The sequence below is a fragment of the Cyprinodon tularosa genome, unplaced genomic scaffold (genome assembly GCF_016077235.1).
Source record: "Cyprinodon tularosa strain WSP-4 unplaced genomic scaffold, ASM1607723v1 ctg233, whole genome shotgun sequence".
Taxonomy (NCBI): Eukaryota; Metazoa; Chordata; class Actinopteri; order Cyprinodontiformes; family Cyprinodontidae; genus Cyprinodon; species Cyprinodon tularosa.
The window spans coordinates 658,587-672,406 of record NW_024038871.1 but is presented as its reverse complement, the minus strand read 5'-3'; the positions used below and the strand labels follow the sequence as shown (position 1 = coordinate 672,406).

Genomic DNA, 13,820 nt, shown 5'->3' with positions numbered 1-13,820 from the left:
AAATGGGCTTAAAGTGTAAAAAACCGAACTTCTCCTTTAACCAAATATTCTGTCACTAAAGAGACAGAAAGAGCAGTGTAAAGAGCGTGGTCATTTTTTGTGTTTTGGGGGGAGGGGCCGGTTGCTGGTAATTAGAGTGAGCAAATACACCTGCCACTCTGCCAATTACACTCATTCCTCACAGCTGTTAACTTACCGACTTCTGCCTCTCAGACTGTCACCTCCTCTGCTTTTATCAGCCTCCTCAAGCCTGTAATCAGTTTTCCTGTTTGCATTCCAGAACATTTCACAACTTTTAATAAACTTTTTAATCTGAGCCTGGTTGAATCTGGGTATCAGAGATCCTTTAAAGCTGCAGTCTGTAACATTGAGTAGAGAGCAGACTTCGACTGAAAATTTGAAGAAAAACAGGTTTCACGCCACTCCCCCACCCTCTCTGCTTCACTCATGCCCCACCTCCAAGCTCCACCCCTCTCACAGCATCTGCGCGGCTACCGCATGCGACCAGAAGGGGGGGGGGATTCAGCGTGTGTGAGCTGTGATTGACACTCCATCAGACGCTCCTCTGGCTGTGATTGGTTGGTTCTTTCCAGATTGAAATACAGGCAGTATGCGGGACCAATTGAAGCTGTTTTTTTCACAGGTTACATATCACATGTACTGCTGTCTGGGCATAGGGACAGTTTTAGCCAATATGACAAAAAAGTGATTTTTAAAAACTTACAGACTTCAGCTTTAATTACAAAAGAGCTTGGGTTGGTCATGAAAATCATACCTTTAATGACTCGGTTGGGAATTTTACCCTCAATGTAAAGACAAAAAAAAAATACTAAAATGCACATTACTTTTAAAATAATCATAAACAATTTATTTAGAGAGTAGCTTAAGTTGGAAAACCAGCTTTGTATGAAGACAGAATTCTACTTCAAATACTCATATAAGCAGTTTTATTTAAAACGCAGACACATAGACTTTTCTCCACATGCATTTTAAATGTTTTACATGTGCAGATTTAGTGACACAAGAACTTGATATATCACACCTATGATGGCTTGCACAAAGGCCTGGGCAATAAACTGAATATACACCATTATCATCATTGACAACGATAACCGATAACAGTTTTCCCATATCGGTGAAGAAACTAAACTTAATTTTGTTTAACATGTTAAAACAAAATAGGCATTAGTAGAGTTACGCAAAACCATGGAGAAATACATGAAGGTTAAATGTTTTTAACCATACATGTCCACCTGTATGTATGCATAGCTAGATCAGTTACCACAGCAACAAAATATTGAGGACAAAAAAGAGAGGAAGTCTATTGTAATAAGCCGGTTTTAGAGGTTCGTACAAATACTGCTGATTCGGAGAACTGAGGTAGATTGAAGCGGAAAGATGAAAACTTGTCTCTATATCCTCCAGCAAGCAAACCATTTAGCAGCAAAAATATAGAAAATATCTTAGGAAAGCGTAAGTATTTTGGATGAGGTGTGAGAAAAGTACAGCCAGACCTTTCTGTTACAGTTAATAGAAAAAAAAGTAGTAACCACAATTTCTAGCATCAAATATCAAAGTAAATTTGTGGAGAAGTACTTTCAGAAGTGATTTAATGCAAAACATTTGAGCCTATGCAAAGTAATCGGATGTTTATGAGGGACTAAATCTATAATAAACAAAGTGGCCTTATGTTAATGAGGCAATGTTTTCCTCAGAGCTACAGCATCAAAGTAATACAGCAATAAGCAAATAGAAATAATAAAGATGCTCTGTATAACAACAACTATATATTATAACTATTAGCAATATACTACATCTCCTGTAGATTTCTTTTTTTTTCGCAATCTAAACAAAACATCCTTAGAAAGCTTCCTTAACTCAATGATAAGGAACCAATCTGATTATATATATCTATAGATATATCATAATTTGAGTGATGTTTAAATCTCATGTTTCTCTACCAGCAATAAGCTTTGGACACCTCGTTGTCATGGCCACCAAACCGCCACGTCTCCCTCTCCATCTCGTTCACGCCACAAAACCAAATGATGGCAGCAGCTGCCCCTCTGCAGGTGATGTCACCCGTTACCCTGGCGACAGGCGGCCAACTGTGACACTGAGGCTCAGGATCTGTGTGTATGTGTTTAACGCTGTAGGGTCATGTATTTGTATGTTTGACCATAACAAAGTTAGGAAAAAGAAACGCTTAAGTCTGCAAATGCGATGCTGCCATTAGAGCAAATAGTTTTTTTCCCAAAGATTTTACAATTTTCTTGATCACTTAATCGGGTTCAACAGAAGTCCACAAAGTAGATTGCATTGCTTGCGGTATAGAACTAATGCAGAAGCGCAATAAAAAATCTACACTATCTTCCCTTCATTTGCTTCCATGATCCGTCATCACAAGCTGAAACCCGATGCTCTAAAATTGGGTCTTTACAGTTCATAAGTAAATATAGGCTGCATCCAGACTGACATGTTCTTTTTTAATGAAATTTTAATTGCTTCTGTGTGTTTGCACAAAGTTATGAAAGGAAACATAAAGCACAGGCATATGGAGAGCCATCTGGTCTGTGGAGCTAGACTGTGACCTCTATGCAATGCTTCCTATGCGATTTCAGTCTACAGGAAGAGAAACCTTAAACCCCAAACCTCCATATACAACTCTTTCCACTCTGAACAGATTATTTGAGGCGATTACCTTCAAGCTAAAGCTTCACACAATTATTTGGTTGGGAAAAAGTGATGGTCTGCCAGTGATCAGCACTGCAAACTGTAGTTTATTTATACTCCACATAAACTCATAACCTGTTTTGGTATAATAACTCTAAAACAATTTTGTTCATTTACTCTATTTTTTTCTAGCCATATGTCCATCCTTTTTCCACTTAAAGACACAAAACTCTACTAAACTAATACATTTTAATAGGCAGACTATTTATCTACAAACGATGTGCTAATTGGTTTTCCTTCAAATCATAATAGACTACTGCATTTTTTATTTTTTATTTTAAAGGTTAAATGATAACTTTTTTATTATTTCAATATTACATTTGTACATTTAGGTTTTAAACATGGACAAATAAAAAAATAAACACAACTTTCTGTGATTGAAAAAAAAGAGGCATACCTGGGTAGTTATAGTTTCCCTTTCTATAGTTGCAGTTTGGGGTTTTGGAAGGTCAGTTTTCCTTTAAGGTAAATATTCTATAATGCATTTTTACATAACTATGTAGAAGATTCCAAAGATCCATATATTTTGCTGTCATTCTCCTTACTTTAGGACAGCTGACAAAATAAAAGTTAATTGACTTAGAGATTGCTCCATTTCTTCTATGTCATTAAAAGTCGGAATTTTCTACCAGTTTAAATCTTTGACATCTCTATATAGGATAAATAAATATCTGGTATCCTTATAAAGCTAATAAATGAAACTGTAATATTATTTAAATAATATGGTAATACAATATTTAAACATAAAAACCCTTTTTATTTACACTAAATTGAGTTTTATTTATATATTTTTTCAACCGTCATATACTTCAATTGCCACAAATCTGACGCTTTGAAATCAGATTTAAATGGTTTTGACTAATAACAGATAGATGTAGGTTTACAATATAAAATTCTGTTTGTCAAATATAAAAATCAATTACAACAACAAAAACAAAGAAATCTCACTACACTTTAGCACAAATAAAACTGTCAGGACTCCAGCTTTTGTGTTTGTGTTTCTGTGTTTGTCTCTCTTGATCCAGCAGGAGGCGCTTGGTTCTGGTCCGCCTCCTCACACACCTGCTGATGGTTACCTCGTTAGACGGAGTGTTCTTAAGCTGCTGACTGCCACTACTTCGACGCCAGAATTTTTCTAACTACACACATGACTTACTTAGATAATAAGACTTCTTTAACAAAAAGTGTTTGCCAGTTTTGGGTACTCTAGCCAAGCTGAGTTTTTGCTGAGTCAAGCTGAGTTTTTGTCAACCTGAGTTTAACTTTGTTTTTGTCTTTGCCTCTCGGCAGGAAGTCATCCTGCAAACTGGGTTTCTCGAACCTTCACTCCCTGGAAGGATCAACTGAGCTTCAAACTGAGCTGGGGTTACAAACAGGAGGTTTGGATCCACTTTCCCCAAGAGATCGTTTGAGCTTCTCACTGAGAAAGGGATAATTCTCCATTACGACCCATTCAAGTACCGCAGGAAATCAGAGTGGCAGTCAGTTTCTCCGTTCACCAACTCTCAACCCCATTCTGGGTAAACCCTGTTCCGCCCACCATCCAAATCAGACAAACACTGGAACCACGGCACACAGACAGGAGTCAAGGATTCAACAACTTCTCTGGAAACGTGAGTCGGCAACCAAATCCTCTTCTCCAAGCTCACGAGTCAATTTCCCCACTGAGCCTGAACTAACTGCTTTGTCTTCCCCTCACTTTTCAGTTCCGGTTGAGCAGTGTTCAGAGCAACACTTTTCTCCCTCTGTTTAACTTCTTCAATAAAACCTGTTAAACCTTTTCCCTGGTCTCTCTCAATTTGTTTCCCTGCATGTGGGTCCGAGCCTTAGATAAGATCATGACAAAAACAGGATGTTGAGCTGTAACTCAAGCTTTTAGGACAATATTTAGAATGAAATGTGGACATGTAAATCACTTTCTTACTCCTCTGGAGAAGTAAAAAAAAATCAACATTTCTGTTTTTAAAACTGCGTAAAAGAGCACAAACAGTGTGGAATTCTTATTTCCTCGTTCACAGGGTGATTCTACACAAGAAAAATTCTACATAAAATCTGATATTTTAATTTGTAGCCAGTAAGCATTTCTCAGATTTTTAAGTAAAGAACTAATAAACTACCTTTATGTCTCTAATATTTCCAAATAAAGGTAAAAGCCTCAATTTGGACATAGACAACTTTTATTGTCATTTTGTATACACAGTGAATACATAATAAAATTTTGTTTTGTATGGCTTTCAGACAGTAAATGAGCAGCAGCTTAGCAGAGAAATGAACACTTCCATTTCATAAAGTGAAGCAATGATCGAATGTAAACAGCGTGGGAGAAAAACATGGTGCAACACGCAATGATATGGAAGTTCAGAGCATTGCAGAGACAAATATGGTGCATTTAAAATCACTCAGTAAAGTACAGGTCCTCAAAGAATTAATGTACTAGACACCTTTGGTCCGAGGGGGATGGAAAAAAACACATTATCATCTTAAGTTTCAATATTTATTCATGCTTCTACAGGCTGTGCTTCTACAACGGGACATTCCTGCATATAACCAGAGATAAAGTTCAATTTGTTTAAATAAACAAAAAGAGATGTCTGCTGTTCAGCATGAATGGTAATTTCCAGCCAGAACGGAACACTCTCATACAGCAGCAGCACCTCCGTCACCCTGTTTGTTCACAACACAGATTACACAGCGCTGGCACAATCGCTAAAAGGCAGATAAGGGAATTAAGATCCTACTTGTAAGAAGAGTAGTTAATTAACCAGCAATGATAACGCACCTATTTACAACTGAGCACTGCTGCACTTTAAGAAATGGAAATGTCATGAGAGCTGCACAAAAAGAAATTTGGTTTTGCATACACTCTGTGGATACAAAATTACAATAAAAATTGTCTAAGTATATACTACATGAAAAACAGAGTTTTATGAAACATCTGAGGAACATTTACTTTTAGACCAAATATTGGATATTAAGTCTTCTGTTTTTTATTTTTTAACAGAATAATTGCTAAATTGGACACTGACATCGTAACCTCAGATTTAGGTTCACAGTGGAAAAACGATCTAGAAATAAGTAAAAATTTCTTCAATTAAGTGTATTTATCCTTAATTTGAGTAGTTAAATGATATAGTTTGCCAAAGGAATGAGTATTTTTACTCTTAAAATAAGATAATTAGATAATATGCACTTGAAATAAGACAATGCAATTGTGTTTTCTTATTTTCTTGTTCCATTGGCAAAATATCTCTTTTACCTCCTCAATCCAAGAACAATTGCACTTATTCTAAGAGAAAATGACTTATCTAGATTTCCCTTTTTTCTCCAGTGCACTGTTCTCTATGTATCAAAAAAGAGAAGTCTGATGGAGCAGATAGCCTGATATCACACGGGAGAGAACTTGAGTTTTTCTCATGGATGCTTGGCTGTTCAGTAAGATATTTAAACATGATAAATTTGTTGCACAACATACATCTGCCATTTCAAAGAGTCTAAACAAAGTCATCCTCCCAAAACTAACTGCTAAAATGTGCCTCGTATGAGAATTACAAAAGATGCTGTCAATTAGTGGACAATAATTTACAATCTACAAGATGGCCAAACTAAAATGTTCATTTTCTTAAAGGTCATAGGTACTTATAGCCTGGGTGCCAGTCCGAACTTAGTCCCGCCCACAAGGTTTGAGTTCGGGGAAGTTCGGTCTGGCTCTGCTCCATAGTAGCGCGAGTATTATCGCCCACTGTCAGGCGATCCAATCAAATTGTCAGGGCGGGCTTTATACGATGATGGACAGATGATCAAGAGTAACGTAATCAACCACGTGACCAAAGCGCGCTTGGGTGACAACAATAATGGCTGCCGCTGGAGAGTTTGGGTGAGTAGATTCTGCTATTAGGTCTGTTCTAGAAGATATCAACAGCAAATTAATTTTAAAAGAGGAACAGAGAAACGCGATCAAGTCTCATCTTCTTATTATAGGCGTGAAACTGCACGCTTTGATTTTTGTGGACAACAACTATGCCTCGCTTAAGATACGTCACGCACTCCGTTGCTCTTATTGGTTGTAGGTCTATCCAATTGAGTGCAGAGGCATTTTTTTTCCTGGTTCGTTCAAAACACGCCCCATAATCACAGCTCTATGGAGCAGTATCAGACTCATATTCTGACTAGAATTGAGTCGGACTACGTCAGGCTAAGGTATTTATGTATTTAAATACATTTATATTTAAATCTAAATAATATAAATATATTTATATAAATGTTTAGGGAGGAGAAGAATAAAAGTTATTTATTTTATTAAGAGAAGAATGGAGTATATGAATATGAATAGTTATTTCCCAAAAATTGGCAGCTGCAAAATATATAAAGATTTGCTTGCGGTTACTATAGCAACAATGACATTCTGATGAGAACTGTAGTTTGAAGTCATGTGACATGGAGCTATGGGCCGTTTCTCAATTCACTAGAACACGAGTACGGACTCGTGTCCTCGCCAAGTAAGAAAGAAGAGCAAAGGACAGTCTGGACTCTGGGAGAACGGGAGCACCCAGAATAAATATGGGTCAATTGGAACAGAAGCGTACTGATGACATCACCACACGCATCGGCTCCTCTGGATCTGCATTTCACCTCCTGTTATTAATAGTCTCTAGATAATAAATTCTCACTTTTTTCATTAAGTGGGGGAATATTAATTAACAAAGTCAGATAAATAAAAATCAAATGAACATTTTGCCAAATAAAACAAAAAACTCTCCAGCATAGCCAGCGGTCCTTCATGCATGCTATGCCAAGAGAGGGCTGCTGCAGACGGGCTAACGTTAGCCCTGGCTGCCGTTAGCCTCGGTGGTCCGCTGGTTTTCACAGTCCTCCCAACTTTAAAGTACAATATTCTCACCTCAAATAATCTTAACATTTACTTTTACAGAACAACGGCAACAGAAAAGGGAACTTTTAACTTAATACTCTGAGCTCTGTGAGAGCTCCATTGAAACCTGCTGCTGCTGCAGTGCATGCTGGGACAGCTGTCAATCTAAGAATGGACAAGTCTGCTCTGATGCATGCTGGGTAAAGAGGGAGAGGCGAGAACAACATCAAGGGACTTTGTCCATTCTCGGTCAGCTTGTTCTTGTGAATTGGAACAGTACTAGTGCTGAAGCTGATGAAGTTTCATGAGTACACATACTGGTAGCCCTGGTGTTGCCAAATCCATTAAGCTCAGACCTCAGGACCTCACCTATTCAGCCAGTCCAACAATTCCCTTTAACAACCCCCTTTCAGACACTTAGGCAGGTATGGGTTATTGCAGGCTAACAAAAGAAGCCAAAGGACCCCCATTCCAAAGGAGTGGAACCCTTCTACCCTTTCAATTTGCATGTTTTCAAAACAAAAACAAGGTTTTAATGGGCTACTGTATATGAAAAGGCTTCCTGGATGGGAAGCGAAACGTCTTCAAACTTGGAAACAAAGTCCAGTTGATTATTTTAAAATTTCTTTTTTTTTTAATGACTATGACCTGGAGGACTGAGAATTTTTACCAGCTTAGATAGATAGATAGATAGATAGATAGATAGATAGATAGATAGATAGATAGATAGATAGATAGATAGATAGATAGATAGATAGATAGATAGATAGATAGATAGATAGATAGATAGATAGATAGATAGATAGATAGATAGATAGATAGATAGATAGATGATAGATAGATGAGGACAACTATCCTTTAGCTGATATCTTAAATAAATCATAGTTACATAGAGTTCGGTTGATATAACAGTTTTTTCTACAGTAACTACACACATGACTTACTTAAATAATAACACTTCTTTAACAAAATGGAGCATCATCAAAGTGTTTAACAACTCGGCTAATTGGTAAAACAAAATATGGACACCCTACTATAACCATAATTGTATCTGTAGAAGGTAGGATGATAACGGAAAGCTTTGTTTGGCTCCAGCCTGTCCTCATAGCTGTCAGTGCTTTAAAGCAGAAATCCTCAGGTTTAAAGTGCAGCCTTTGCTGCCTGGAGGAGGTTGCTCACCTGGATCATGTAGAGCTGAGCAATGCGGTACTCCTCCACACTCATGGGCATGGGGATCCGGTACTCCTTGATCAGCATGGCGGTGCCTCACAGAGCCGACTCCTGCGTGCCTGCTTTGTGTCCAGAGGTAAAGCCGTGAAAGAGGCGTAGAGCTCCTCTCGGCTGGCTTTGCTAACCGAGCAGCATCCTCAAACGGCGAGCAGGAATGGGTTCGTCATTTTTTTCCCACCTGGGACAGGAAAAAAAAAATAGCTTTCATTGTGGAAACAAAAAACAAACCGATCGTGTCCCCGTCAGCCTCTGGCTTACTTACAACAAATAGGAGCTTGTCTGGGGGATTAAACCCTCCATATACAAGCCAACACATCCTGTGTGTGTGCTCCAGCAGATCTATTACAAGGTAATCCACTGACCCAGCAGCAGAAGCACTGAAATCCCCCTCCAACCTAAATCCCAACTCTGTGGCAGCAAAGATGCAGCAATCTTGCTTGCAAATGACTAATCTTTGCTGTGACCTTCCAAGGTTCTCTACCAATGCAATATGGCTTTGTTTATCAATCTTATTTAGGTCGAATTTAACCGTTCTTTGCTAAAAAAAATCCTTTTGACTTAAAATTTGTTGAAGGCTTTGATAACATGCACAGAAAGGAAGCAGAGGAATAAAAAAAGATATTAATGTCCATAGAAACCATTGTGCCATTGTTTGGCCTCAGACGGCCTGTTAGATGGTAAACTCTTAACTTTCTTTATTCCTAAAATCAGATCAGAACTTTCAGATCAACACCTCTAACAAAATACTTAGAACAGTTGATTTCATACTATACTTTTGTTTTCAGTAAAATTAATAATCTAGATCTTTTGTGGATGTACTGTTTAGAAATTATCAGAGATGGCAAAAGTACTCACTTTCCGAACTTGAGTAAAAGTACAGATACTTGTGTTAAAAAATACTCTGGTAAAAGTCGAAGTACTGATTAAACTTCTTTACTCAAGTAAAAGTAACAAAGTACAGGCTTGTAAATTTACTTAAAGTATAAAAGTAAAAGTAAAAAACCACTTTTTTCATGCCGTTGCCTACATTTTAAATGGATGTCTGCCAATAGGCCTAGATTTACGTTGTGTTCATTTTCAATCATCTCGTCGTCCATGCTACTATGCTAACGCCACCGCCACCAAGCTGCAATGATTTGCCGCCAATGAATACCGCCGAATCTGTCGATTCATCTTGTAGTGGTGCGTCAAATGCAACGTAGATTTCCATCCAATTAGATTGAATTATTGATGACGTGAAAAATAATAACGGTAACTCCATTGAAATGATTCAAAACTAAAGTAACGAGACAATTTTTTAAAATGTAAAGAGTAGAAAGTACAGATATTTGTGTAAAAATGTAAGGACTAGAAGTAAAAAGTCGCCATAAAAATAAGTAGTAAAGTCAAGTAAAAATATCAGAAAAATCTACTTGAGTACAGTAACGAAGTATTTGTACTTTGTTACTTCCCATCTCTGGAAATTATGATGAAAAAGTCAGATTCGTCCTTTTAAAAGTATCTGTGATGTAAACATGAGTGTGGCAACGGTGGCGTCGGTTGTAGGAGTTTGCCCTGAATTTCAAGGGTTGACGGTTCAAGCCCCAGCTCTGGCTTTTAGTGTCGTTGTGTCCTTGGGCAAGTCACTTCACCTGCATTGTCTACTGATGGTGATCAGAGGGCCCGGTGTACGGCAGCCTTGCTTGTGTCAGTGAGCCCCAGGGCATGCATGAATGGCTGAATGTAGTGTAAAGCAGTTTGGTCAAGTCTCCTGACTTGGAAAAGCGCTATATAAGTAGAGGCCATTTACCATTTGATGGAGTCTTTAACAGGCAACCTGAAATACTGGAACTAAACTTTCATTGTTTTTTGTTAATTCAAAGTATCACTAATGCATTCCATAGATCCATTGCTTAAATTAGGCGTTCCGGATGAGGTGGGATGAAACTGACCCTGCAAATCACCATGACGACACCTAAGCAGAACCACTGCCTGATCAGCCTGCGGTGGTGCTGAGGTGTGGCAGGAACCCAGGATGCTTAATGATGCCCTTCAGCTTGTCTGCTTTGTTGGCTCCCTCATCCTCCACTTGACTGGGTTTCTAATGAATCCAAATAACAGACAAGTTCTGCTATATTAAATTGATTTATTGACATAAATTAACTGTGAAAAGTGACTCATACTTATGAAATGGACTCGTGTTCCGGTGTTTTATGTTTATTTTATTTCATGTTCATTAAACTTTTTTTTTTCCTAAAAATGTACAGGAAAATAAAAATACTTTTCATCCATCCAACACCTATGAAGGCTGTCTTATCTAAAGGTGTGTGATACTTTTTATGAGTAAAAACACAACCTTCATGGCTAATATTGATAGATTTTTATATTTAATATCATTAAACTTTTGATCTTTTAGATTTGTTGTTCTCTCTACATATTTGATTAAAATCTTTGACAAAACATGAAGTTTAAAGGTGATCTACTTTTCTAACAGTATAGTAATAAAATAAACAGAAACAATAGAAAAGCAGAGCAAATCTGTGTGTATTAAACCTTAAATAAACAAAAAAAATTTAGCTGTAAGCAGATCAAAACAAATTATCTTCTGTGGCACAGTTGATAAACTTTAATCCAACTTTTTCTGAAAATTTTTGTTTGTGCTTTAGATACCTGAGATTTACCAGGTTATTATTATAATAAAAGAAAATAACATTTCTTAGGGATTGTTATGAAATAAATCTAGCAACTGAAGCAACTATTGGGAAAAAAAATTAAATATCAAACAATTGTTTAACTTTAGTGCTTATTAGGGGTGAGTATTGGCATGGGTGTTGTTTTTATTATTACAATACTGTGATATCACTATATATCACAATGTTTTTCCCAGCTATCAAAATTAAATGTATAGATAAAAAAGGAAGCGTTATATATTTTCATGAGAAGATATGGATCATTTAGTTATTTTGGTATCCCTGTTGTTTGGGGTTTGAGTCAGTCCACGTCTTCCACTATGACTGCCTCAACTAAACATATGGCACCACGTCGCACAGCAAAAGCACAGCTCTATCTGCCAGAGTGGCGGTGCAGAGTTAGCCCAATTGACCTCTTTGTTTTAGGCAAATTGTTTTGTGCTTTAAAATTGATATTAGGAACTAAAAAATCAATATTAAACTGGGCATCCAAAAATTACGATGTAACGCCGAATCGATTTGTTCCCACACCACTAGTGCTTATTATTGTTGCACTGATAGCGATACTGGTATCGGGCGGGGCCCCGATCCAGCGCTAAAATGGTGGTAATGTCGGCGAGTAAAAATAAATAGGACACTGATACCATTCTGAGGCCCTGTCCACACGAAGCCGAACCCTGGCCTAAACGCACAAATTTTTCACCAAACCAGCCTCTCATCCACACGAAGCCGGCGTTTCGGGGGTCTGTAAACGATATTTTTTTTATTCAGCCTTCAGAGTGGGAAGATTTTGAAACGCTGTTTTCGCGTTTCCATCTTTAAGCTCTAACCGCATTTTTTTTTTTACACGCATGCGTCATAGCGTCGCCTCTAAACACGCATGCGCAACACAGTATCACAACAACAATGGCGCCGTACTGTGTTGAATGGTTGCTGCTAATGCTACTCACCCTGCTGTCGGGCTTACAACAGAATATTCTTCTTCTGGAATATCTCCAGGAAGAACAGAGCAATATCGATGACATAGTTCATCACCTGAATTTGACTTAACCACGAAAATGGACCCACAGGGCAACCATGTATAAATATTAGTGCGCATGCCCAAAATTTCGTCGCTTATTTTTGCTTTGGCACCACAGCGCCACTTACAGGCCTGGCATACATTTTGCAGCGTTTTCATGCATTCGTGTGGACGATCACATTTATTCTACGTCTCCGTCTTTACGACAAACGTTTTTTGAAAATATCAGCGTTTCGTGTTCGTTTTGACTTCGTGTGGACGGGGCCTGAGAGCCAAAAGTTTATTCAACTATTGTCACCCATTCCAGGTAGGCAATAAAAAGTTCTACTGGATTCACTGTATTTGTCTTTTTCCTGCTTCACAAAGGAAGGCAGCAGCTTGACAAAGCCATGATGACAATTATTTTACATCCAAGGACACTGAAAAAAAACTAATGCTTTTTACTCTAAACTAGATAAAATTATTGATTTGATTGTGTAACTCATTCTTTTTGGATATTGAGACATCAAGTGTGATTTAACCTGAACTAAATACACGTACAAAGGAACAAAACAAAGTTTTTGATTTCTCTTAATATGTATATATTTATTCATGGCCTGCAGGTAATCGTTTTTTTTTTGAGTCAAATATGAACTGCGCTTTCCATGCAGTCACAGCAGGTGATCAAGTCCAAGCCCCAGAGCAGTGGCTAGCGCTGCTGCCTTGCAGTAAGAAGGTTATGGGTTCAATTCCAGATCCTTCTGCATGGAGTTTGCATATTCTCCTTGACCATTTGTGGGTTCTCTCTGTGTACTCTGGCTTCCTCCCACAGTCCAAAAACATGATTTTTAGGTTAATTGGCTTCCACATATAAGTGAGTGTGTGCGTGAATGGTCGTGTTTCGCTGTGATGGACTAGCGATCTGTCAAGGGTGTATAGAGTTTGTAAGATGGGAAATGGAAATTATTTTTGAAGTAAAGTCAAATGATAAGTGAAAAATCTAATTTGGTTATATTTAAATTAACTGATTTCTATACAAACATTAATTCTTGTTAATTTAGTTAAAAGTAAGTATATTAGTTTGGTTCATCAACTGAAATGTTCAGGAAATCATTTGGAACAGGGCAAAGATTTTAAGTTGTGTCAAGTCCAGTATTATAGTTTACATCAACATAATATATTCAGGTCATAACAAACGATTAAATTCTGATTCTGTGAAGTCAAATAATTTATTTTTTTTTTTTTGAGCAAGGTTATACTTTTTCCAGTGTAGTATGCTGTTCCTCATATATGCACACACATCAGTTTCAAACAGATGGTA

The 13,820-nt window shown here is 37.6% G+C and overlaps 1 protein-coding gene across 3 annotated transcripts in view; it reads right to left on the bottom strand.

Moving 5' to 3' along the window:
- The window catches only part of LOC119784778 (membrane-associated phosphatidylinositol transfer protein 2-like), a 110,849-nt gene that overhangs the window by 58,669 nt on the left and 38,360 nt on the right, over positions 1–13,820 (bottom strand). For all 3 annotated transcript variants that reach the window (XM_038287009.1, XM_038287010.1, XM_038287011.1), the window contains exon 2: positions 8,780–9,008. In XM_038287009.1, coding sequence (XP_038142937.1) covers positions 8,780–8,857 — 78 coding nt within the window. In that variant the 5' untranslated portion in view covers positions 8,858–9,008. The remainder of the gene's footprint in view (positions 1–8,779; positions 9,009–13,820) is intronic.